The sequence below is a fragment of the Zosterops lateralis genome, assembly GCF_965231275.1.
Source record: "Zosterops lateralis genome assembly, chromosome: 5".
Taxonomy (NCBI): Eukaryota; Metazoa; Chordata; class Aves; order Passeriformes; family Zosteropidae; genus Zosterops; species Zosterops lateralis.
In genome coordinates this window covers 49,716,114-49,742,650 of record NC_139766.1, presented here as the reverse complement: position 1 = coordinate 49,742,650, position 26,537 = coordinate 49,716,114, and the positions used below count along the sequence as shown (strand labels likewise).

General features: G+C 39.9%; 1 protein-coding gene across 4 annotated transcripts in view; it reads left to right on the top strand.

Moving 5' to 3' along the window:
• NFKB1 (nuclear factor kappa B subunit 1) overlaps window positions 1–26,537 on the top strand; it is a 57,041-nt gene that overhangs the window by 27,403 nt on the left and 3,101 nt on the right. For 2 of the 4 annotated variants that reach the window (XM_083861445.1, XM_083861443.1), the window contains exons 6-21: window positions 2,031–2,179; window positions 3,709–3,872; window positions 4,633–4,791; window positions 6,403–6,507; window positions 8,345–8,436; window positions 9,006–9,144; window positions 11,543–11,665; window positions 12,601–12,690; window positions 13,528–13,722; window positions 16,163–16,304; window positions 19,441–19,555; window positions 21,442–21,643; window positions 23,346–23,515; window positions 24,355–24,457; window positions 25,348–25,463; window positions 26,254–26,320. In XM_083861445.1, the coding sequence (XP_083717571.1) occupies window positions 2,031–2,179; window positions 3,709–3,872; window positions 4,633–4,791; window positions 6,403–6,507; window positions 8,345–8,436; window positions 9,006–9,144; window positions 11,543–11,665; window positions 12,601–12,690; window positions 13,528–13,722; window positions 16,163–16,304; window positions 19,441–19,555; window positions 21,442–21,643; window positions 23,346–23,515; window positions 24,355–24,457; window positions 25,348–25,463; window positions 26,254–26,320 (2,131 nt within the window). Of the gene's footprint in view, window positions 1–2,030; window positions 2,180–3,708; window positions 3,873–4,632; window positions 4,792–6,402; window positions 6,508–8,344; window positions 8,437–9,005; window positions 9,145–11,542; window positions 11,666–12,600; window positions 12,691–13,524; window positions 13,723–16,162; window positions 16,305–19,440; window positions 19,556–21,441; window positions 21,644–23,345; window positions 23,516–24,354; window positions 24,458–25,347; window positions 25,464–26,253; window positions 26,321–26,537 lie in introns of all 4 variants that reach the window. The other 2 variants (XM_083861444.1, XM_083861442.1) reach the window with 1 other exon arrangement.

The following is a 26,537-nucleotide window of genomic DNA, read 5'->3' as shown; positions in this document are numbered from 1 at the left end:
TTATGACCTACATAAGGTGTTGTGTTTTAAGAGCCCTTTTGTTTTTCCCCTGAGAGAGAGACTGCAAAGATCATGCTGAGCTGAGTAACAGGGGCAGATTGCAATCTGGTTACCACTGCAGTTCTGTGTTCTGCTTTCAGGGGCCGGAAAGTCTTTGACATGCAGCAGTCCTGCCTCCAGTTTCACTGTGGTTTCTACAGCTGATGAAGGATTGTCTTGAACTTTTCTGGTGTGATACCAGAATATCTATGTTGTACATAGTGAATATAGCACTACAGATGTGCTAAGAGCTTTGTAGTAGGGAAAGACTTATAGAGTGAGGGGTAAAATGAAAATATTTTTTTTAAGCTACCTTTTTGAAAAGTTAATTGTAGCAGCGGTGGTGACATACTGTAACACCAAATGTAGTTGGTTTTATTTTCAGATGACTTTGTGAAAGGTCCATAGGAATTTTCTCCCTGATGGTAAATGACAGAAATAGTGGTTATCCTGCGTCTCTGTATTGTTTCAGTTCAGATTTCAACATGGAAACAGGAGGGAATCATAAGTACCCTATGTCTTGTATTTTATAAACTGTCATTTGTAAAATGCACATAACTGCAGTATTTTACAGCTAGCTAGCAGGAGTGGGTAATGAGAGGGCTTTTGCACACCTGCTCCTCCTGGAACAACTTTTTTATAGTTGGGATTTTTTTTTGCTTTCAGCAGTGAATAAGAAGGCAGGGAGGGCATGCATTGTACATATGCAAAGTGTTTCAGCTGTGATGGAATGGGTTCAAGAGAGGGGTTAACTGGAGTGAAGGAAGCTAGCAGGACTCAGTAATGTGGTGAAATCAAGGCAATCCCTCTCTATCAGCATTTTATCAACAATATAACCTTAAATATTCAGTTCATCACTGATTCATCACTTTAATGTTTATCGTGATCCTTTAATACCTTGGTTGATTAGATCTATAAGCTGCTGTAACACAAAGAACTTGGCCCTAGGCAGATTAGCAGAAAAATTAGAGGAGGAGGGGGAAAAGCCCAACATTGATAAAAGGGTTAATTAAGTGAATGGGAAGGGAAGGTAATGTTTGCTTTTTAAAAAGTGGGGTAATTTTATGTTCAGCATAATTTGAAAGTGGTGCATAACCCATAACTGCCTTGGAGTATTACTGCCTTGGAGTGAGGAATGAAAATAAAGTTCTAAATAATATATGTAAAGCAAATAACTTACCAGTATGGTATGTTATTAGTAATTTTAGATGTGTTTTTGATGCATTGTTTTTTATTAAAAGCTGTTAAAAGTGTAAGGTGGTTAGAAACTGTGGTAAGGGGAAAAAAATAGCTTTGTAGACTTTCAGAGTTGGGTATAGGAAAGAAAGCATACAGTTTATTAAAGTTCTAGTCCAGCAAAATCCTAGGTGGGAGTTTATTTAATATCCTTGTGTACACTTAAGGGAGATATTTACTGGACTGGGATGGTATGTGCTGATGAAGTACATTGAACTAACAAAATGCCTATTAATATAGAATTTATTCACTGTAAAATCTCTACCTAAAGAGTCATTGTAATGCAGCCAAAATGTTTTATAACAATCATAATGTTTAAAAATAATTTTTAAAGTCTTTCCAAATTGGGCAAAACAATGCAGGGTTTTTAGTTTAATACATATGTTTCCTCTATGCTTTGTAATGGGTAACAATATTTATTGTTAATTCAGTGTACTAATTGAAACTTAAGGAGAGCAATGTGGACTAAATGGCCAGACTGTAAAACTGAGATTCATGTTTTAAGAAACAGATGAGGCTTTCCTTTAGGTTTTTTGAACAGTACTTCTGCCATTTGCCTGTCAAGTTTAATTGCAAAAGTGGTGATCTGGTACCACCAGTTAGTTTGCCATTTGTATTTCATGAAGAAATGCACACACATTTCTTCTATATAGACTTGATTGTACTTAACTGACAGAAAATACTCACCTGGAGTCACTAGTTGTTACATTTTAAAAATAAGCAAACTATCCCACATTTTTTATATTTATTTACAGATCTGCAATTATGTTGGACCTGCAAAAGTAATTGTCCAGTTAGTAACTAATGGGAAATACGTCCACTTACACGCTCACAGCTTGGTGGGTAAATTCTGTGAAGATGGAGTGTGCACAGTTAACGCAGGACCTAAGGACATGGTTGTAGGGTAAGTCTGGGGATTCCTCTGGAAACCTGAGCTGTGGGAGAAGCATCAAGACTGTAAAAAGCAATACAGAAATACTCTAAGAGGCAGCTCTGTAGAGCACTTAGCTCCGCGCTCTGATCTCAGGGTTTTTTTGTATCATAAATTGAAAATTTAAGGGGGTTTTTGCTCACCCTTGTAGAATTTGCCCTAAGCAAGTTAAATAAATTTAAGGAACTAATTTTTACATAGAATTTGTCCAGTTTTAATCTCTTGGTGTGCATTTTAAATTTGTATTCAAATCTATTCTTTAAAATGCAAGTAGTTTTGATCAGAGAAGGGACTAAAAATAGTGTTACCATTTTGTTACCTCTTTCATCAGTATTTTACTTTTATTGAAACTTGTCAATAGAAATGTAATGAAATGCATTAGTAAAATAGGATTAGTAAATTTGAAATTAATGCAGGACAGGTATAAACATGAAAATACTGCAAAAGTCAAACTTTGAAAGTTTAAAGTGGAAAGTTTGTAGTGAAGTTGTACTTGGCCTGTTCTTGTTTAATTTGAAAGAATAATTGTTTATATCGGTAAAGGGAGTCGAAGCTCCCAACCATGTTTTGAGGCTTAGATCAGGTTTCATGCTGGCTGTGAGTTTTAGTTCTGTGATCTCAAGAATGTCTTTGTTGGTGAAGATGATGAAGTTTAAAAAGCTGAGAAGGTTGGGAGAGAGAGATTCTTTTAAACGGTAACTTTTGATGTCCAAGCCCAGTGCACGACTTTACCGCGCACAACAATTTAAATAGCTTTATTTCAAATGCTCCTTTTCATCTTGAAAAGTTTGGCTCATTTTCTAACCTGTCTTGTTTTTCATCAGATGTTTAGAACCAGCTTTCCTGTCCTCACTTGACCCACATGAAAACTGAGTTATTTTCTTGTTTTCATACTTCCAAATGTAATTGATTTTTAAATGTGCCAGCAGATTTTTACAAAAGCACACCTTGTAGGATGGAAATTTTCGTTCAAATAGACACTCAAAGTGTCTTCAGAATGACCAGAGCCTTGCTTAAAACATTTTCTTTAGAAAATATTGCACTGTTTTCAGCTTCTTAGCTTGCTCTCCAAACCATTTTCAACAGATGGAGCATACTCTGAGCAGTTGCTCTGCTTAACAGATATACAGAATGACATATTAATGTCATTGCCAAGACGCAGCAAACAAAGTGTGACTACCAGATTTCCCAACGTTTTGTAAGTTGCTTTCCCAGCAGAAGTCTGAAACCTGACAGATTACTACTTATGCCATAGGCAAGTGCCCCCATATGATCACTGTCATATAATGGTGCACATTTTACACGTTTTGTGATATTGACTGAATTTTTCTTGATGGAATATTCTCCCTCAAATGCTAATAATTAGGGCCTAAGTAAGCCTGTGGAGTCCTTATGTAGACTTGCGTTGTGTAGCTGCCTCTGGTAAGAGAAAGGCTGCCTGCTGCAAGTCTGGCCTAAAGCATTAAGAAAATACCTCCCCCCCCCCCATCAAAATTTGGCAGGTTTGCAAATCTTGGAATACTTCATGTAACAAAGAAGAAAGTGTTTGAAACTCTGGAAACTCGCATGATAGATGCTTGCAAGAAGGGATACAATCCAGGACTCCTGGTGCATCCAGAACTCGGCTATCTACAGGCAGAAGGATGTGGAGACAGGCAGCTAACTGGTACGTGGAAATGATGGCCTGGTTTTAATTGGTCTTTTATTAAAAAAGGCTGAGCTTCTGAAAACATAGGTTCCTGGCTAGGAAAAGACCTTGTGTAGGACAACAGCCAATGTCTATGTGCTTTTAAGAGGTGGTGCATTGTTAACATGTTTTAGGGAATCTGAAAGGAGTCTGCTGTCAATGCATACATGAGAATGGAGAAACTTCCTTCCACAGCTGCCTGTACCAATCTCTGCACCTGTATTGCATTGCTCTTATGCTGTCTAATAAGCTCTTAAGTAGACTGATTTTGCATTAGTGCAACAAGACATGATATCCTTAATTAACTTAGGGACCTCCTTTTGAGAACACTCATTCATTCAGCTGCATTTCACCTGTATCGCTGTAAAACCTGTGGTCTGCATTGCTTTCAGGTTTTGTATAGAGGGGCTAGCTGTCCTTTTATCACTCTGAACACCAGGAATTCTGGTGTCCTTAGGGGTGGCCTCCATACTTTTCACAGCCTTTATAAATTGAGTGCAGAAAATAATAATTTTCTCTGTCTTTTAATTACAAAACTTAAATAAAATCTGATGCACAAACTGCAAGATGAATGCAGTATAATTTGTATAGCTGCTGCACTCTTCTTAGGAAGGAAAAACTCAGTGGATGCTTAGTGTAAAAGAAGACATTTCCTCACTATCAATGCCTTTGAGTGTTTGTTCTCTCTGTTTTGTAAAGGATGCCCTACCCTTTGTGTTAATTCCTCTGTCAATTCCAGAACGGGAGAGAGAAATCATCCGCCAGGCAGCCTTACAGCAGACCAAGGAGATGGATCTCAGTGTGGTGCGGCTCATGTTCACGGCCTTTCTTCCCGACAGCAATGGCAGCTTCACACGGAAACTCGATCCCGTTATATCAGATGCAATATATGACAGCAGTAAGTATATTTGGCTTTAATTACTGTTTTAATGAGGGGCAGGCTTTTGTACACACAGAAATGACAGGTAGATATTGCTATACATAGACTCATCTAGCCCTGCCTGCCTGGTATTTGATGAATAACAAGTAAGTAGCCCATGGATAATTAGCCCCATGTCTGTCCAAGTACATAGAGTTATCATTCTGGTTTTAATAGATGGTGATGTAAGCCATAGAGGAAGATTTTATTTTGCTGCCACTTCTATTATGAGGATTTTGTAAGTTCTTGTTATATCTTTAAGAAGGGCTTGAATTTTATGGAGTTTTCAGTTGCTTTCTGTGACAAAGCATTTGTAACATGAGATGTGAAGAAAAAAAAATTACTTCTGTCTTAGTTGAGAATTTGACACCTTTCAGTTTTGCAGACCATCTGCTTGTCCGTATTTTAAAAGATAACGCAACCGGAGTTCTCAATCCATTTCCTTTACATCTGTCAGTATTTTTTAGAGCAGTCCTCTATTTGTCTTTTTTCTAAGAGAATTTTTTCACTTTGTGTTTTCCCCTGTGCTGTTAAATTATACTGACTCATCTTACTTGAACCCTTTCTGCTGCCTGAGTTTTCCTTCCTTGAAGCTGTGGATTCCCATGTTCTTGACAGTCATTCTGTAATGACTCAGAAAAAGTACCTTTTTTTCCTTTGTGCACCAGTCATGTCTATATTATTGCTTTTTAAGGAAAAGGCTAGATCAAAAAGTATTAAATGCAACTGTTCTACTATAATCTGTGCCTTGCTGTTAATTGGGAAATGTAGTGAGGTCAAAAATTTTGTCCTAGAATAAGGAGACAAATAAAGGGGACATTTTGTATGCATGTTTCTGCTGTTGTAAGTTGCTACACAGATGTCAGTTACTAGTTTCTGATCTCCCAAAGTGAATTCTTGATTGCTAATTTCAGAAGGCTTTTCTTGGGTTTTGTTTGGGGTTTTTTTGAATACTTCTTTGGCAGCATTCAAGCCTTCACAGAGCAGGCATAACTTGTGTTAGTATAACTTGCCTGTCACAGGTGTTTTCCCTTACCAGATGATAGTTCTGTCTTGAGGACCAATAGTTGTCTATTGATGCTTCTACTAGGAACTGTGGGAGGTGGGCTTTTTTATCACTGTCCAGTACACTGGCCAAAGACTGGCATGCTTTCAAGTAAGGGGCAGTGTAAAGCAAAGCACTGTAGACAGTGAGAAACAGGTAACAGCTCTCAGGAGTGTCACTGACAGAAAGCAGGGAGAAAAAATTACATTCTCTTGTATGGTCCTGTTGTCATAAAATGAGTACTAGTACAGGGTGCTGGATGCAGTTCACTGCTGGGTTACCTTACTACTGCAGTAATTGTGCTGCAATGGCTGGGACCTTATTTTGTAGTTCACGGTTCAGTCAAAGCTTAGGAGATACAAGATTGTCTTTCATATGAAAAGGCCTTGATTTATTCATGTTTAAAAAAACACAGACAAATTCAGGTAGGTTTTGTTGGAAGCTTGTCTTTCTATTGCATTTTTGTGCATTCTGCTTGGTTGGTTTTTTTAAGTCTAAATCTGTTACATAAGTAAGCAGGGTTTTTTCATCTTCTCTTTCAATAGAAGCTCCCAATGCCTCCAACCTAAAAATTGTAAGAATGGACAGGACAGCAGGGTGTGTGACAGGAGGGGAAGAAATCTACCTGCTCTGTGACAAGGTTCAGAAAGGTAAGAGTCACAAGTATTGTAGGGCACACCAGGATGTTCATAAAGCCTGCTGTGCTGTCCTTAGTGTTATCCCACTCTGATAGTGCAGCAGAATTTATAAGCACTCAGCCTCTCTGGAAGTCAAGCCAGCAGTGTGCAGAGATTTAATAAATCTAAATAGTCTATTGCAAAGCAAATTCAGCTTCTCTTGCTTCCACAGAGACTATGTGATTGTCTTTGTTCTTCTTAAGTTTCTGCCCTTGCCCATGTTCTGGAATTTTGGGTGGTGGTGGCTACTGAGTGATGTTTGACTCCATTAACTAACACCTGCTCTGAATTACTCTAAAGTTTCTGATTTATGATTAAGTTCTTGATTGCAAAGAGTAAGTATGAGTATTCTCTGTTAGCCATGGATGAGAGCTTAATGTGTTCACCACTGCTGCCAATAACTTCATTTTTATGTATATGCTTCTGGTAGAGGTTACTCAGTGTAAACAGATTCTTCTCACAGGTTCATTTTCAATCTCTGCTCATGGCTTTGAATGTGTGAGAATTCAGCAGTGGGGATTAGGATACTTTGTTTTTTTATTGGAAGATAATGGTTAAATGTGGTTGGTTATATTTGGGCTAAGTAAAAAGATGGGAGTAGTGAGGGAGGTTCTTTGTATTTTTCAGCTACAGGTAGTACTTGGGACACTCTGGTGCAGATTACTTGGTAGAGTGGGTACCCTGTTCTCCTCTGTTTGGAATCAGTCCCTGCACACGTTAAAACCACAGTGACGTTTTCTGTTGGTGCAGGCTGTCCTTTTCCATCTCTCTTTCTTGTAAATGCCCTCCTACCACTTAGGGAAGAGAGAAAGCTTTGGGGGCTTTTAGGGACTTTGAAAGAACTATTTTCCTTTAATAGTGCATCTACCCTCTGCCATCAGGAGGACTGAGATAAAACATAACTCTTACGCACGAAATAAATAAATAAATGTCTGACTCAGTGGAAGCCCTGAGGTGGGGTTTCCCCTCAACCAGACTGGGGTTTCCCCTGACCTCACTGCCTTCAGAAACCTCTTGCCTGAAGGAACTTGAGCATGCAGGACAGCAGGACTGGAAGTGGTGGTTTAGACTAGCAGGTGGGGGACCAGGGGAAGCAGTCTGTCTGCTACAGAAGCCTGTCCTGCATCAGTTGCCCTAAGACACAATAGGCTTTTTCTAGCTTTTTCTCAGTGGGAGTGCTGTGGAAGGAATTTACTAGTGGGATGCTTTTGCTAAACCCATAAATAAATAAATACGAAGAGAATTACAGAAAATTTGTTTCGAGGAGCAGAAGCCAAATGCCATGTGTCTGGCCTGTGCACTTTGGAGGGTGAAGGATCCCTGCTGACACTCTGCACGCTCATCCCCTGACCTGTCTCTGAGCTGCAGCTCCACCCTGGCACTCTGCCAGCAGCAAGCGGAACTTGAACTGTGGCACTTCAGGTTTTGCTACAGTTTTTTGAACTGAAACTGTTGGAGGAGAGAGGGTGGTTTCTACATTTCATGCTTCAAGTTCTCCCCTCCTTACATGTTTGTTCCAAATAAGGCTCCTCTGGAATGTTTTATAACCCTAGAATAGGAAGATGATGTGAACCTAGTTCTCTTTTTACCACTCAGTAAATAGCAACTTCAGTGAAGTCATTAGGATTACGCTGATGTTGAAAATGGGTTATTTCTGCTGTTTTCATAAAACAGATAAGGGTAATTGATGTATTGTGTAGTATTTTCATCTAGCCAAAAAGTAACCATGTTGATTTGTATCTGAAATAACCATAGCCAAAGGTTAAACAAGTCCACAAATATCCCAGAATGTTTCTTTCATTCTTTGCAGATGATATTCAAATACGTTTCTATGAAGAGGATGAGAATGGTGGTATGTGGGAAGGCTTTGGAGATTTTTCTCCTACGGATGTACATAGACAGGTAAGTAACAGAGCATTTCTCCTTAGTTAATGATTCTCCTATCTCTGTAAGCTAGGATTATATTATAGTTCATAAATTATGTAAAAGCATGTGTATCCTGGACTGACCTCCTCTTTGGTTTGTTGCTTCCTAATAATAATAAAAACTTAACAGTTCTTTAAAAACATCTGTTAGGTAACTAGGAATACAGAGCAAGGAAATTAGGAGAAAGCCCTATGCTTTAACATGCACCCCCTGTAAATTGGGATAGGATATATAAACAGCACTGAGAGCTCCTGTGAACACACTGAGAAAACCACGGAAGAGATGCTAAAGGACACGGGGGCAAACAGTGCAGTAATGACATATGGGATGTGGTGGCACTTAGCATGGCAGTTCTGTCTTTCCCAAAAGGATTTAGGAGTCAATCTCAGAAGTGAAACTGAAAACTAAAATAGAAGTTTATTGTTGTAACAGCCCTTTGCTCTGAACTTTTGCCTCCCAAGCCCTAAACCAAAGCCTTCAAAATAGTGCAAGTTGTCAGAAGCTGTGCTGTGTGATAGATATGCTTATCTTTGTTTCCTTCACAGTTTGCTATTGTGTTCAAAACACCCAAGTACCGAGATGTCAATATCACAAAGCCAGCATCTGTATTTGTACAACTGCGCAGGAAGTCTGATCTAGAAACAAGCGAACCAAAGCCTTTTCTCTACTATCCAGAAATCAAAGGTAATTCATTAAGCCCATTTTGTAGATTGGGAATGGAAACTGTAGAATCCCTAGGAATATTTTTAATAAGATAGAACTGGTGGATAATTGGGTGAGGAATTTTTGGTTTTAGGTGTTATTTTTAGAAAATATATTTGCCGTTGTTTAGGGCAGAGTCAATGTGCAGTGTGGTAGGTTTATAACCGGTTTTGTAGGTGGTGGTGTAGGACTGGTAGGCAGTAAATCCATGCAGATTTTCCAAGTGAGGCTTGTTCCTTGCAGAGTGCCTCTATGCACACATGCCTGTCCATACATACAGTAGGTGGCACTCTTCCTCTGAGTTTCTGCCAAATAATACCTGAAGAGATTTTACTGTCAGTACTTTCAGATAAAACCCTTAGCCAAAACCTGTTTGGTGCCTGGTGGAAAAGGTACATGTTTTGCAGTTCTCACCTTTTACCATCTTGCTAATGTCACTGATGTTTCTGAATTTTCCAATTGCCTGTATTAGTTAAGTAAGCCCAAGACATTTCTTGTGAGAGCAGGGAAAGTGCTGTTTCAGTTTCTTCTTTAAAATTTTAGTTGGTTAGCAGAAGTAGGATAGTCAGTATTGGACCTGCTTCCTAAATTATTAGTGAAAAGAAGTTTAATCAGCCGATCTGCTCCCTTTGAAGTCAGCATTTGAAATGTTTGATGGGAATGGCATTGGCAGTCATGGTTTTAAATACCAATAATGTTGATGATATGGAAATGCCTTCAGGCCCAAGTCATAATTGGTGTTTCATTGTATTAAGATTATCTTTCTGCTTAGCAGTTTACCTGCCTGCAGGTTACACTACTGAATTCTAATCTTGAATGTTTTCTGTGCCTGAAGCAGAGCTATGTCGAAATCAACTCCCTGTCAAAGTCTCTAAAATAAGTGTGCATTAGTGGTGAGAGACTCAGGACAGCTGAGGAGGGAGTGGTGGTGGTCCAAGCGAGTCTACTTCACAACTGTTAGAATAAAATAGCAGAAAGCATGAATTCACAAAAGCTTCCAGAGTTACCAGATGATTTCTTCTTGGTAATGATTTTAGGAACCTCTTGCACAAGTGTTAAGGGAAGTGAAGTGTTCAGCTGCAGAGCAAAGTTGCCAGATTTGAAGCAAGCTTCTTTTATGTGCCTCTTAATCAAGTGAAATTAATTCAACATCATGTGCATTTTCAGATCCCCTATACAGCTTCATCATGAAATTACCATTTAGGAACTATATTCTTTCCTTGTTAAAAATGTATGTGGATTTTTTTGTGTTTCTCTGACTAGATTGCTCTCTAGAGTTTTCTCTCCTCATCAGTGTGAGTATGCCTGATGTGTGCATGCATACATACTTACACATCATGTGTATTGGAAACAATGCATGTGGCTTTGTCAGTGTACTGTCCCATCTGATGCACCGAGTGATGTGCCTGTGCATGAAATTTCTTTTTGTAGTATGGCTGTTAAAAACTACCAGATGGTTTAAGAAAAAAATGATACTTTGTTCTTTTCTCAAAGGTTCTACTGGATTTTAACACATGTAATGTTTGTATCCCTATTTTTGTAGCTCTTGTGACATTTTCACTTTCCCCAGTCCTCGGGATAGTCCTTTTAAATCTTTGTGTTTTACTTTCCAGGGGGACTAAGTCTTATTTTGTACTTAGACTACAAGATAAGTTTAGGCTTTCTTTTTCTCCTGCTACTCAGCATGGTTTGACAGTAATATGTCCCTGCCTGAAAATAAATTGTCTTTGTTTAGTGGCTGTTATGGTATTTTAAGTAAATCATTTCAAGCAAGCACGGTTTTCACCATTTCTTGCCATCTCATAAGCAAAATTTCAAAGGGCACTGCAGATACTCTGCACTGTTGAAACTCAAAAGTGCCTTGTGATCCTCTGATAAGGCTCCATTTCTGAAGTAGATTTGCTTGGAAGAAGAGCCTGTGCTTATATTCCAAAGGCAAATTTTCTTCAATAAATTTGGGGTTTGGAGCACTTGCGCTGATTCATGACTTGGCTTAGACATGGAAGAATTTTGGGACCACTTATCTCCAGGGCTCTAAGTACACAAGACATTTTTGAAGGAAGCTCTGAGCCCCCCAAGACATCTCTGCATGTGTCCTCTAAGGCTAAGCACAAGACAGTGATGCAGCTGAAGAGATCAAGCAGGCTGAAGTGATGCTGCTGATCTGACTGGGGACTTGGCACTGGCTTGTTTCTCAAAGGAATTCTCTCTGCTCCAATACATACAAAGATTTTCTGCTATTTGGAACTTGAGGAAAGTTGACTCTTCCGCACTCCTTTATGAACTAGTAACTGTAGTGATGCTTTCTGTATGCACACCCTGTGCTGTCCTGACGACCAGCAAGCCTGACTCCCTATTCTCTCTGTTCCTTCTATCCCAGATAAAGAAGAAGTGCAAAGGAAACGACAGAAGCTCATGCCCAACTTCTCTGATGGCTATGGTGGAGGCAGTGGCACTGGAGGTGGTGGCATGTATGGAGGGGCAGGTGGCGGTGCTGGCTCTGGTAAGGCAGCGGTTTTGGGCAAAGAGGGAAAAGAGTTTCTACTTTGAGAGCAGGACAGATGTTTATGATGATTTTTAAAATGTAAAGAGGATTTTGTCGCCTAGGCATAAAAGACCTGACTCTGTTGCCTTTATTCTATTGTTACTCAATTCAACTAAGCATTTCCTTATTCTAAACATTTCATCATCCCATTTGCTTTCCCACTTTGGAAGCTTTGTTGCTTCCTAGGGCCTTGGCAGCACTGAAATTCATGAGACAGCTCAGTTAACTATCATTTTGGGTGTCTAAAATTAAACAGGTTCTGAATTGTTTCTTGGACCACGAGTGGAATTTGGCAGATTAACCCTGTTAGTGCAAAGAACTGTTAAAAATTAGAGATACTCTTTAGTAAATTTTCTACTGTGCTCTATCTGTTGAAGTCAGAGTATATCTGATATGCAGGATCATGAGAGCATTGCTTTGGTTCTTGCAGTGCAGCATTAAAAACCTATAGGTCAGCAAATGTCACCTGAACCACAACCCTTTTTTTAGAGCAGGGAATAGGGCAGCAGTTTTCAAATTGCTACATGTGTTGCTGGCAGCACATGTAAAGCATAACACCAGAATACAAATGTGTTGTAATCACAAAGATTCAAAAGCACAGAGGCAGCTTGTGATGTTGATTTTTAGAGGAAAGACATAGCAATACTACATTGGTGTGGCGTTATGGATGTCGGGATAGAGAGTGTCACTAGCCAACCACCTAGAATTTCTTTGGATTTTTGAATGGGTAGGGGAGAGTTCACCTTTAGCCTGTAAAATTAATTGGATGGAATAAAGCAGAAGGTATGCAGAAAACAAAATTTCAGTTCTTTAGGCTCAGTGTTCTTGTAGATGGTGTTCTCATTGTTTTAGGATGTAATTCTATTTATTCTGAATCTTTTTTCTTTCTTTAGGGTTCAGTTTTCCTTCATATGGATACTCTGCTTTTGGAGGGATGCACTTCCATCCTGGCACAACAAAATCCACTCCTGGCATGAAACATGGTAACAGCATAAATGTTTCTTCCAACAGTAGAATTGAGTTTGACCTGTATTTTCTTCTACAGCATGAGCCAAAGTGTCAGGCAGGTCTAGCTAAGCATGCTGGAGAGGGCCTTTTCTCAAACCTCTGGCAGCAGAGGGGTTTGTGTAGCTTATACTGCCCTGCTTCTCTTTTTTCCTCTCCAAGTGTATATAGTTCCTTCTGTGCAGTCCTGAGAAGCAGTCACCAAAATCCTCCCATGTGCTTCTGTATTCAGTGTATTGTTTCAAGCAACAGCCCACTTGCTTGCTTGAGTGTGCTGATTACAGATGACCCAAGGACTTGACCACAGAAAATGTATCTTCCTTTGTTGCCACTACCCCATAGCCCAGAGAAATCAATGGAAAAGATTAAGTTAATAATAAGGATGCTTCTGGCTTCCTAAAATAGGAAGGTAGTATCAGATGTACATGTTGATTACTCTGTAGATATTTCCAGAGTCTTGGGGATGAATTTGCTGTTAGGAAAAAAAAAAGTGTCTGAGTAATTCTGCTAGCTTTTGTGTGAGTACTTCAGATTTAGATTCTTGTATCATGAAAAGAGAGGTAAATCTGTTGTACTATGTAATAAAGTAGAGACTGCCAAAAATTAACATCACTTTAAAGCAAATCACGTTACTGTGTCTATCCATGTGTTGGCATCTGGAACATGAGGATCCATGAGTTTAGTTACAAGTTTTACATTGAAGTAAATTTTTGTATTCATATTTCAGGGTTTGGTTTTGTCTAGCTGAGTTTTATTATTTGTATTTAAAAAAAGCGACAGTACTGGACACTAATGATTGTACTTTTTGTTAGAAGGTCTATCAAATTGCACAGCTGAACAAGAGAGAAAGAGCTCTGATAAACAAAGTGACGACTGGGACATGAAACATGATGTGAAGGTGGAAACCGTGGAGAGGACTGAGTGCAGAACATCTGCTGTTAATGAGAAAAAGGAGGATTCTGTTTCTTCCTGTAAAAGTGAAGTAAGCGAAGCAGATTGCAGGTGGCAGGGTAAGTGAGCAAGTAAATGTACTTGGGGTAAATCAAACTGCAGTACTGCAAAGCAAGCATTAAAGGTTTGGAAATTCCAGAAATGTCTTTTCAGAGCATGGTAATGCCTCCTAGAGGAAACAGGAGGGATTTCATCCCCCAAGATCTGTCACTCCCCATACCTAGTTCTGTAGATAACTTTCCACCTTTGTACTGCTACTGGACACTTGAGTTTCTGCTTGTCACGCAAGGAGATGAGGCAGCTTTGCCTGCTGGACATGTTTAACACTGCCTTTGAATAAACTTGCGTGAGGAAGGAATGCTGCAAGCAGTGAAGCCACAGGGAATATAACTCAGCAGTTGACTTGGCCTTTGATATTTGAGAGACTTTAGCGGATGACTTTAATGGATGTTAGTATGACTTGCAGTAGGTCTTCCCTGCAACACTGTTGAATTGCGTGCAAAGTAGCATTGTAAGTTTGAATTTAAAATGTAAAGGTACCTGTTTCTATTTGGCAAATACACAGTAAAATAACTGCAGTAGTAAAGTGCTACACATTAAACTAATGCGTAAAAATTTTTGCTTTTTATGTATTTTTCTTTTATTTGTAGCTTTGTAGACCATGAATATGTGGTTATACAGTTCCTGATATTTTTCCTACCCTTTCTCTTAGATTTTAGAGTACTAAGCTAACCTTCTAACACACTCCTGAAATACTGTTTAGTCTTATTTTCAACTACAGGGCCTACAAGAAGAACATTTTGTTTTCCAATCAGAATCTTAGAAAACATAACAAGAAGTGGGGCAAAGAAGCCCTGGGCCAACTCCAGTGGGGTAGTACCTGGGGGAAAAATTACCTAACCAACTACATTCCTAATTGGACAATATTTGTTAGATAGGATAATTTGTTAAACTTTAAAAAACTATAGAAATCTGTTACTGGTTCAGAGAACAAAATCTTGTGGTGATATGAAGAAAAAAATAATGACAATTTAGTTGTTGTGAAGGAGGGGTCTGAATTGTTTACCTGTTTTCCAAGCAGGTAATGTTGTAGGCAGGAACTTGACCTTTTTTTTTTTTCTTTCTATTGTAATGACATGAAAGGAGGCAATTTCTAACTCCAGATTATACAAAAGATTAATGCAGAAGAACAGGCTCCATAAAGTAGCTACTGCAGGCTAGATCATTTGGGTATTAGACTAAAAGATGCATGTAATATTTTGAAAGGTATCTTTCCTGTGTGTTTGATATGGAAGACCAGGGAGTTTCAACATCCACTTCTCTGATCTTTGGAAATGTGTATAACTAGAAAAGACTGAATTGCTTAACACCCTTTACCCTGAATATGTATTCTGAATATAACACATTTGGTATTAAGAGGTAAAGAGCAAATATAAATCCATCAGCCCAGGCAAATAGTACAGCAGCCACAGGGATGTACTGGCCAGAACAATAAGATGGATAGCTGAGTAAATCTTTGCCTTACAGCAAAGATATGTTCATGTTCATCAGGGATACACTTCTGACCCAGTCTAAATGCCTGGTTTTGTGTAGCTGGAAATCCTGACATTGTCTCCCCATGTGTGCTTTAAATGACAGAGTCTGTTGTACGCAGTTTGTAATTGCCAACCTTACAAGGTTTTACAGAAATATGAAACTGTTCAAGATACAGCAGTTTTCAGATGATACTGCTTCACAGAATGACACCGTAGTTTCAGAGCTCTTCTCTTTCATTTTCACTAGTTTCTTGCTGATACAGACCCACAAAAGTATTGACAGAGCAGCCAGAGATACTTTTTTCCACAAATTAGTTTCTTTTCTCCCCTTTCTTCCGTTTGCCTCCCCGTCGTGACAACTTCTGCTTTTTGAAATCTCAGTGGCTGTCCATTTTATAATTCTTAAATCAGGATGCAAATGCTAAGCATTGTAAAAAATGCAATGTTTCAAACAGACGAACAGAAACCCTCTCTCTGTGCTACTGCTGTAAAGCAGACTAGACTGCATGAGTTGAGTTGGAGGAGTGCAAAGCCCTGCATTATTCCATAGCTTTTCTCTGAGCTTCTCTGCAATATTTGATGGGTCTACCTCAGCTTCCTCAAGGTGAAACTACTCGGACCTGCAAGTTCCAGATCCAAGTTCTGCTCCTTTTGTCTCATTACACATAACTGCACATCAGTGCTGTTAATTCAGTGCCAGTCAAACCAGAGGGAGCTTCCAGATTTGACTGTTCTCAAGGTTCCTGCTGCCTGAATGCTCAGCATGTCCCTAGTTTTCCTTCCCAGGCACTTATTCCCTCTATCCTTACCTCTCAGAAGTAATTAGCAACCATCTCAGTGAAGCAGTGAATAATGCTTGGTGGTCTGCACTTCGTATTCCTGTGGCAGCACAAATTCCTGTCAAACGTAGGTGGTGTTCCAAGGAAAACAGCCAAGCTGATGAAGAGGAAATTTTGTGTTGCAGATGCTCTGTTCCTGGAGAAGGCCATGCAGCTCGCCAGGCGCCACTGCAACGCCCTCTTCGATTATGCCGTAACTGGAGATGTGAAGATGCTGTTGGCAGCTCAGCGCCATCTCACTGCTGTCCAGGATGATAATGGGGACAAGTGAGTTGACCACACTGCAATTGCTGGGTTGAAACTATAATGGGTTTGAGGGCAGAAAGGTGTAGTCAATTTGTTCTGTCCCTCATGGCTGCCAATCACTGATGGCACCATTTCTCCTTTCTGCTGTTTCCAAGAGGTATAGCTGTGATTTAGACACTTCTGTTTCATTTGCAAAGAAGGCATGTACACCATAAACTTTGTTGATCCAGTACCTGTCAGAAAGTAATCTTGTAATTGAGGGTATGTTGAGCATGTTGTGAGTTTGAGTTTCTTTGCCCTCTTTTACTTAAAATCCTGACCGAGCATGAATTGCTGTGCTTACATAATGATACACGGTGCATGGGCATCCTCAGCTTGGTGCTGAGGGAGAGTGCCCTGCTTTTTATTCCATGCAAGTCCTTAAGTCTTCATAGGATGCTTCAAGTAAGAGATTCACCCGGAGATGTAGAAACAATAGCTGGAGGGTCCATACTGCATTTCTCCCACTGACACCAAATTCTTTCCAGAGGATATTACTTTGATCTTGCTTACATCTGTACTGTACTGTTATCTTCCAAAGGATTGCACAGATGTTTGTGGCAGACTTGGCTGCTAACATTTGCATATCAGTCCTTCAGTAATGTGGAGTGGAAATATGCCTTGTTCCTCTAGAGCCACGAAGATTCTGTGGAACTCAGAGTGAAGTACTGTGAGGAACTAATGATCAATAGTTATTTAAAACTAAATTCAGCAGAAGCAACTCTGAACAATTGCAAAGATAATCTCTTGAATAAGCAAGTGACACTATCACATACTCACTTTTTAGCTGGCAGGCCCTGTGCAATCACCTGCATTTCCTTAAATTATAGTGTTTTGAACAGTAGAAGCCAGATAAGTCTCAAGGTGTCCAGCTAGAAGGAAAACTGCAAGTGACCGAGACCTGTATCCCACTGTTCAATTACTCTGAGAGAGGTTACTACTTTCACTCCATTTTCAGTGAAAATAGGCCTCAGATTACAGATTGAGGACTCCACAAATCAGAGGGTGCTACTTTACCAGTTTTGCTTTCCAACTGGAAACGTAATGTCTGCTTTGAGATAAGCAGGAATATGAACAAGGTGGGAGCTAGCAACAAAATCTGCAAGTGCTATGGACTGTACAGCTTTTGTGTTTAAAAAAAAAATAAAAGGGGAGGGGAGGGGAGTTTAGAGGAATATTGAGCAAGTAGGACCTGTATTTAAATATCAAAAAGGTGCTCCTCAGATTTGGACTTGTAGGGCATTTTAACTAAGTTAAAATACTTTTTAGAATGATGATGAATAGTTGTTTTCTTGCTGGATCAAGAAGTACCTGCAAGTATGTGAGCCTCAAGTTCACATTGCCTTTCTCCTGAGATAGATTTATTCTGTGAGCATAATATATACATAATATGCATTATATCACAACTTTTTAACAAAGCAAAGTGATTGTCTTCCAGCTCTCTTGGGGGAGAAGAAAAAGGTCAAACTTAATTAAAAATTGCCCTGATTTTCACTTCAGTCATTAAAATTATATAGCAACTAAGAAGATTTTGCTTAAGCCTTTAAAAAAACTTTGCTGTCAATGGTTTATGGCTTTGAGACAGAACCCAGCAACCTGTGATTAGTGTATATTGTCAGTGGACACTCAGTAACACTGGCTGTGACTGTATTTGCACCAGTACCACTGCTCTGTAGATATCTGATGGCTCTACAGTGGTGCTCAAATGCAGTTTTTCATGTAGGAATGTTTAAGAAATGGAAGTGACCTTTGGTGGTCTAGCCAGCAGCATCACATATAATGGCAAGGTAAAATTAAAATACTTGCTGCTGAAATGAGAACTAAAAGCAGTAGAACAAATGTGTTTCTATAATGAGAATTGGAAATAAAATATCAGCACAATACAGAGCATAATAAAAAGCATCTATCAGAGCAGAGGAACAGCACTTTTCCAGTAATGGTGGGGCTGTTTGAACAGCACTGGGGAGTTGAAGGAGGGGAGGTGCCATGATACTTCCAGTGGCAGTATATAGAATCAGTAAAAAACGCCCTTTAAGAATGAGTTTGGTTTCTAAATTATCTTTTTCTGTTTTTTGTTTTTTTTTGTTGTTTTTTTTTTTTTTTTTAATATATCTCTGTTTTGACTGCTTTCTGTCCCAATTTCAGGATGACTCCTTGCTCTGAATGGCATAGAACTTCTTTTAATTTTTCTGACAAAAATGTAAATCTGAGACTCTTCAAGTGTTTCTGGAGTGGCATAACAGACACACCACATGTCCTGTGTTGATATATTGTGTCAGCAGCAACTTGCTAAAATGACGAGTCTCTGAGTTGGCCAGCACCTGCCAATGAAGCGCTTGGCAGGATATGTTTCAAAACAAAGGGTGTGATTTTCAAACAAAGTCGTAAGGTAGCAAGGCAAATGGAGCTCTGTGGGACAGGGGCAATGGGATTCACAACCTGCTTTTTCCTGGTGCCATGTTGCACGTCCAGCCACTCAGCCTGCTGGTGAGGGACCTGCCTTTGGAGAAGAGCACAGGAAGGGCCGTTGCATTAACCCAGTAGAAGTAAAGGGTATTGCTGTGCAGTCACTCATGTCGCAAAATTTACTGGCATGGTGCCTCTGGCCACTGCTGCAAATCCTCTGGGGTTTTTTTGTTAGTCACTGGGCCTGAGTTCTTAGTCATTCTTCTGTTTGAAAACGAAATAAAAAACCACAGATCTGGGGAAACCCCCAAGGGAAAATCTGCTTTGGTAGCAGAGAGGCTTGTGGAAATTCTGCAGGAAGGTTTTGACAGTAAGAAGTGTTTATCTGCTGCATAATTCAAAATATGGAAAACAGCAAATCAGCAGAGAATCTGAGGATTTCTGAAACAATTGTTTTGTGCCACACAGTTTGTGTATTAGCCTAGTAGTAAAGTAATGCTGAGGGCCAGGAAAATCCATTCTGAGTTTGCTGTTGTGATTGAAGGATTAAACAGTTACCTTCTGACCTGCTTTTTTTTAGTGTTGGGATTCATTTTAGGTGTTGGTACTTAGTGCTGGAATCACTTCTAATAGTTAAGTGTTTATATCAGAATGCAGTCTGATGCAGCCTTGAAACTTATGAATTTGCTAATCTGCTTTTTTTTTGTTTCAGTGTCCTTCATTTAGCAATTATCCACCTTCATACTGAGCTGGTGAAAAACCTCTTGGATGTTATGCCCGATTTGAATTACAGTGACATCATTAACATGAGAAATGACCTCTATCAGGTGCGCAGTTGTGGGGGTATAAGTGTTACTGATTGTTCAGCCAGTAAAAAAGAAATTGCACAACTTGCTGTCTTCGGGAAGAGATGCAAACAAGTTTAGAAACAAGGTTATAATGGAAGGTTGTGGAGGAAGGAGAGCATGTTTTCAATGGTTTAGTCCATAACTCTCCTTGATGGTAACAAAAGTGTCTCCATGAGTTAACTGTGGAACAGGCCAAAAAGAGTAAATTTTTCAGTTCATGGCTTCAGTATTTGGCTTCTCTGTTACTAAACCAGAGGTATGGATCACAGTGTGCCAGCTCTGGGCTCCTCTCACCTTTCTGACACTGGTTAACTTGGGATCATGAGTCAGTTCCTGCGTCATCAGTTATCTGTAGGCACATGTGGAAGTCATAATAACCTATGCCCTTCTTACAGCCCAGATTGTATTTGTCCCCATCACTTAAGCACCAAGATTTCTCTTTTGTTTCTGCAGTAACTGAGAAAAGCCCATTCCCTTGTCTTTCACCGAGGGGGAAAAGAACTGGCAGACACAGTTCTGTCTCTTTAACTATAGTCTGGCCTGTTTGTATTGTAACTCGAGTTTTAAAAAGAGTTGTGGGAACTTGCCTGGAAAAGAACTTCTTTTAAAGAGATTGTGCACACCATTTAGCAGCACTCTGACACTTGTGTCATTTGTTTTGCTGTGAACAGCAAAGGCACGTTTTAATTCCGCACAGGTAGTCCCAGAAGGTTTACTTTGACTTCTTTGTTTTCCTTCACATTTTTATGTTCCTATAAAGCAGGTTTGAAATGTGGAGGCTGCTGAAAGTAAGCAGAAGATTCTGAATTGAATTCAGTGCCCTGTGTTTAACAGAAACAGGAAGCAAAGCTAAGCTCTACACAGGAAATAAATCCCTGACTATGACAATCTCTACAGCTCTCCCTACCTTCAATTTAAACCTTAAGCCATTGATGGAAGAGAATGTAGGCTTGGGCTAGAATTTTCCTTCTCTACAGGTATTCTGAAAGCTGACATATACCCTACAGATGCAGTAATTAATTGCAAATTGTTGACAGATCCATTGGCAAGCACAAGCTTATTGTGCAGAGCTAGAATTAGTCTTTTTTTTAAGTCCTCTGTCAATATAATCTAGATACGGAATCTTACTCATTTTTAAAATTATTTTAGTATTGGAAATACTATTTCTCAGACCTCACTAGAATGTTTACTGTTTAAATACATGCATGTATATATTCAGTGTGATGGTGCTCAGAACTGACAAGAATGCAACCAACCTTTGGAAGGTCCCAAAACCTCTCAGCCTGAGTGTTGCTCAGTGCTGCAGGTGCACAAAAATGGGGAATGTGCAAATGGGATCAGCTACTTCAACACACAGGGCCTAAATGCACAATTGTTCTGCAGTTTGACAAGTGCACAGAAGTGCAGGATTTTCTTCTTTTCTGTGCAGCCATATTGAGGTATAAGGAACTCCTGTGCCCTTGGCTGCAAATCTCTGATTCAGGAGCAAAATGAGCTTGGTGATGGGGCAGCTGTGGAAACACAGTTGCAGTATGTGGGGGGAACAGGGATTATCTCATTTCCCGAGTCCCTTGCACTGCAATGCTCAAATAGCCAGGTCAGTGCCCTGGCTTATACAGTAGGCAACATCTTTGTTCCTCCCAAAGTCCAACTGCTGACACTGACAAGGCAGCTTTTATTTCCAGTAAGTAGAAACCCTGTTTGTAGTATTCAGTAGAAAAGAAGTTATACCAGTCCAAAGCCAACAAACTAAAAGCTTGCATATGCTTGCAATCTTCTCACACTAGGAGCTTTTATGGGTTTCAGAGATTTCTCTAAAAGTGATGTAGCTGTTACTTCTCATGGCTTGCTTCTGTCACTTGCAGACCCCCCTGCACCTGGCAGTAATCACAAAGCAGGCAAAGGTGGTGGAAGACTTGCTGAAGGCCGGAGCAGATGTCAGCCTTCTGGATCGCCACGGCAATTCTGTCTTACATTTAGCTGCTACTGAAGGAGATGACAAGATTTTGAGTCTACTCCTCAAGCATGAGAAGGTATCTCCAATGGTCAACCTCCCCAATGGCGAAGGTATGGAAAGATAATGGCTGTTATTTTACACTCCCCTTCTAGACAAACACACCACAATTCCTGCCAACACCGTGTTGCTACGCAGGTAGATACAGACTCTGAAAATAACATCTTTCCCCATTTGGCATATGCTGTCCTTGGTTTTTATATGCCTGCAGGCACAGATGAGAGAACACAGGTGTGTCACTTTTCTGATTATACAGAACAGAAAGATTGGTAATGGTCACATGACATGGTATGAATTTGAATTTTTATCACTGTACATTTTCTTCAATCTCACAGAACCTCAAGCACTGTGTTCATCTTATTCCTTATGCCACCTTTGGTTTTTAAAAATATCGCCCCAGAAGAAAATGTTTTCTCCTGTCTAGTGAGTGAAATCCTCTTAAAATAATTTCTGGACTAGTACTGAGTTTCATATGTGATACTTTGTGACCATACAGAATTAGAGCCTGTAAAATAACCACAAAAAAAAAGTTCTCCCATTTTTCAGTGCACAGGGGGCTTCAGTTTATTACTCCTGCCCTAACAGATTGTAAAATGTCTGACTTAAAATTGTCATTGTAGATTCAAAAACTGTTCAGTTCTTCAGAGAGAGAGGATTTTTTTGGTTGGGGGTTGGTTGGTTGGTTGGTTGGTTTTTAAATAAAAAAAGTTATTATTATCTTTGTGGTTCAGGTATTCTTGAGGTGTCAGGTCACTGTGACCTTACAGAAGGATTATACTAAAATATACTAGTTACTCTCCAGACCATTTTGTAGAAGAGATGTTCAGTAGCAGATGAGGCCAGTGTGGGGTACCTACTTCTTTAGTACCAAGATGCAAATTTTCTTTTTAAGGCTATTTTTAAGGCAAAAAGATGCTCTAGGTGAGCTCCATAGTTCCTGCCTTCTGTTCCATCTTGTAATCTGATTCTTTTTTTCTTGCACGGTTTTGACTCGCCAAGTTCCAATTTATGCACAAATAATATATTTATTAACACCATTAACTTCATCCAGCCTCCACCTGGAGTACTCCCTTAGGGTCTGGGGCCCCCAGCATAAATAAGAAGAACATGGGCTTGTTGGAGCAGGGTCAAAGGAGAGTTTCACACTGCAGACAGGCTGGGAGAGCTGGGGCTGTTCAGCCTGGAGAAGAAAAGGCTCCACAGAGACCTTACAGCAACTTCCAGTACCTAAAGGGGGCCTAGAGGAAAGCTGGAAAAAAGGTGTTTTATGAGGACGTGTAGGGATAGGACAAGGGAGAGTGGATTTAAACTGACAGAGGGTGGGTTTAGATTAGATACTCCTCACTGTGAGGATGGAAGGATGGAACTGTGAGAATGATGAGACACTGGAACAGGTTATGCAGACAAGCTGTGGATGCATCATTCCTGAAAGTAGCGTCTAGGCCAGGTTGGTTGGGTCTCTGAGCAGCTTGGACTGGTGGAAATGTCCCTGCCCATGGCAGGACTGGGGTGGAACAAGATGACTTTTGAGGTCCTTTCCAACCCAAACAATTCTATGATTCTATCATCTTTTATTGTATAAGCAGGCAAAATAAGTTACTTTGCTCAGGTGACTACAGTAACTGTAGATTACTGTAGGTAACTCAGGTAACTAAGTAACATTTTACAATTTTCTCACTTTGAAACTCATTACTCTGACATTTCTGAATTTTACAGATATTAATGTAGATGATGGATGGGTTTTGTTTTGTGTAGGTCTCAGTGCAATTCACATGGTGGTGATGGCAAATAGCATGTCCTGCCTCAAACAGCTGATTGCTGCTAGAGCCAACATCAATGCTCAGGAACAAAAATCTGGACGAACTGCATTGCATTTGGCTGTTGAACAAGAGAACATCCCCTTGGCAGGCTGCCTTTTGCTTGAGGTAAGGGCACAATTTCCTTCTTCCAGGTCTTTTCAATTACATGTTTAAAAGCTGTTGACATTCCCTGAGTACTTCAGAAAAGCAGAAGTAAGGGGGGAGGTTCCTGTTGATTGACTAGGTTACTTGAACTGGTGTAATGGCAAAGTTACTGGTAATGCTACTGTTTTGTTCAGCCCTGCTGGTGAAGCTTTTGCCTGAATTGAGGAATATAAAGTTTGAGTCTCTAACCTGACTGCGTATGCCATTTGTAATTTGCACTGACTAATCCTGGTAGGCACTGAATTTATCATGAACAAGTTTCTCCCTTCTTCAGTGTGAAGTAGAATATGTATAGAGATGTGCACAAAGATATAGTTGTGTAATCTATAAATACTTGTCTCATCCTAACACCTTGAGCCTGGTATCCTTAATTCTACACACCTCAGCTGGCTGTGTAGCTTTCTTCTGTGTTCATGCATGGATGTGCCACCAGCCTGGCTGCTCTTCTGATGATCAGCAGGAGGGCAGGATTCTGTGCACACCACTCAGACTCCAAAGGCCATGGGCAATCAGATGGGAGAACTTTTACAGGGGATGCAAAGTGGCTTTTATGTACCTGACCTATTTGGAGATACACACTGTGCCTCCTGCTCTAACACTGGAGCACACTACCACCCTATGCAAGCAGACAGTTGTAGTTGCTTTCTAATTCTTTCTTTTCAAGCAACAGTTAGAGATTTTATGCAACCAGGCATGGAATGGTGCTTACTTGCACAGTAGCAGTGTTTATGCTGACGTGAGCCTCTGCAGCTGCATTGTACAGACTTCTTTTCTTTTTTTTCCATTCAATAAAAACTTAGGGTGATGCTGATGTGGACAGCACTACATATGATGGGACAACTCCACTTCATATAGCAGCTGGAAGGGGCTCAACAAAATTGGCAGCAGTTCTTAAAGCAGCAGGTATGGAAATAGATCTTTGCTAGAGATTTTTCTTTCACAGTGACAATTCAAGTTAGAAGGCTGCAAGCGGAAAAGAATGTGCCAGTGAACTTGTTTAATGGGTGGAAGAAGTCAGATGTTAAAAGCAAGAAGATCTGAATTTCCTCAGAAAGTCCTGCTCTGAGGTGCTTACTGATCACTCTTCAGCACCATCTAATGGCTAGAAAGGCAAATTATGTTGGTCAAAAAAAAATCTCATGAGGATTTTGAGAAGGTTGTTGAGTATCTTTTGTAGCTTTTATAGCTGAAGAGGTGGAGAAGAGATATTTTATCTGGGATAAGTGTTGAACTGCTTTAGCAGCAAAAAGCCAGAAAAAAAAAAATCAGCACTGCAGCATGAGCTTGTTAGTGTCTCCTAGTGCTGTCACTTTGGAAGAATTAGGTTGGCGTATTTATTGGAACATTTTGTCAATTGTATTTAAACAGGATTTTTCTCTTTTGAAACAGAAACCCAAGCCTCCCATTGCTGAGGCTGTCTGCTTGGTCTTTTAAAAACACCCCCACTTTCTTTGACACTCTAAAATGCAGCACCACACACCCCTTCATCACATTCATGCTGTGCTGTGTGAGGCAAAATGGGACTGGAAGTCAGTTGATACAACCAGAGCTCTTTCTTTGGGCCCTAAGGCTTGTCCAATTTTTTCCCTCTTTATAATGGAGAGTAGCATTGTATAGAGAGATGACAATATTTTAACGTAATCGATAAAAAGAGATATTTGCTAGTTTAATATAAAATATAATTTACCTGGAGTAGCTAAATTAGCTGATTTACAATTCAATACACAGAATGCGTATTTTAAATATTATTGAGAAGCAACTTGAAGCCCTTCCTCCCCCCCCTTGTTTTTCAGGTGCAAATCCTCACATTGAGAACTTTGAGCCATTGTTTGATCTAGATGATGTGAAAGATGATGATGAAGGGATTGTGCCTGGAACAACACCACTGGATATGGCAGCCAACTGTGAGGTATGTGGTTTGTTTTCTCTTTTAGGTTTTTTCTAATTATGAAGGATAGTTCAGCTCTCTCAGCTAGCTCCTTTCACTGCATCCAAAATTATTTCAATTAATTCAACTAATTTGCCATCAAAAATTAAGCTAATTCAACCATTAAACTCCCCCAATGAAAACAGCACTGGAAGAAAGCTCCACTGAACTGACTTAGTGCTGCTGAACAAAAATGATCAGGCAGTTCCTAAAGTAGCTGCACTACAGTCTTCAGTGTGGGAAAGTATTTAGATGGGTGGATAGTTTGTGTTTGAAGGCCCATTCTCCAGTGGGTTCCTTTGCTGAGTGCTCTTCAGAATTGCAGCCTGTGTGTGGTGGGAAAATGCACAGCTGTGTTCTACCCAAACAGTGATTAAGCTATCATTGTGCATTTGGCTTGGTGTGAGTGTAAAGGATAAGCAGTCAGCATCTCTAATCATCTGGAGCTGGGGGGTGGTACCAGCCTTAGGTGAAAATCTAACCCAGGCTTTGTTTTAAATGACTAGTTGCGGAAAGCCATCAGCTCCTTGCTTAGCCACTGCTACTCTTGAAAATAGTTGCCAGATGACACAGCTTAAAATAAAGGCAGATTAACTTCTCAAGATTTCTCCTTTAAGTTTAGCACAGGTTTTCTACAGTGTCCTTAGTCATGGTGAGCCTAGGAGAGGAAAAGAATGCTGATTTACAGATGAAATTAGGATTTTATATAACACTGCTGAAACTTAATGGACACTAAATACTCTTAAATACTGACTTTAATGTATTCTCTTAGGTGTATGACATATTAAATGGCAAACCCTATGAGTCAGCAGAGGTCTTGGAGGACTTACTCACACAAGGTAACACCTATAAAGACTTGACAATATCCCTTCTAATAATTGAGTACTGAAACTGTAGTGGCAGAAGACATTGCCCTGCAACAGCTTGTAACTGAGCTGGTGAGAGAGAAGAGGTGCCCTCCCACCCCCCTTGCACACAAAATGAGCATATTCCCTTAAGATGTCTCAAGGACAAGGAGTACATTTGCAGTATTGCAGCAATACATTTGTAAGTGCT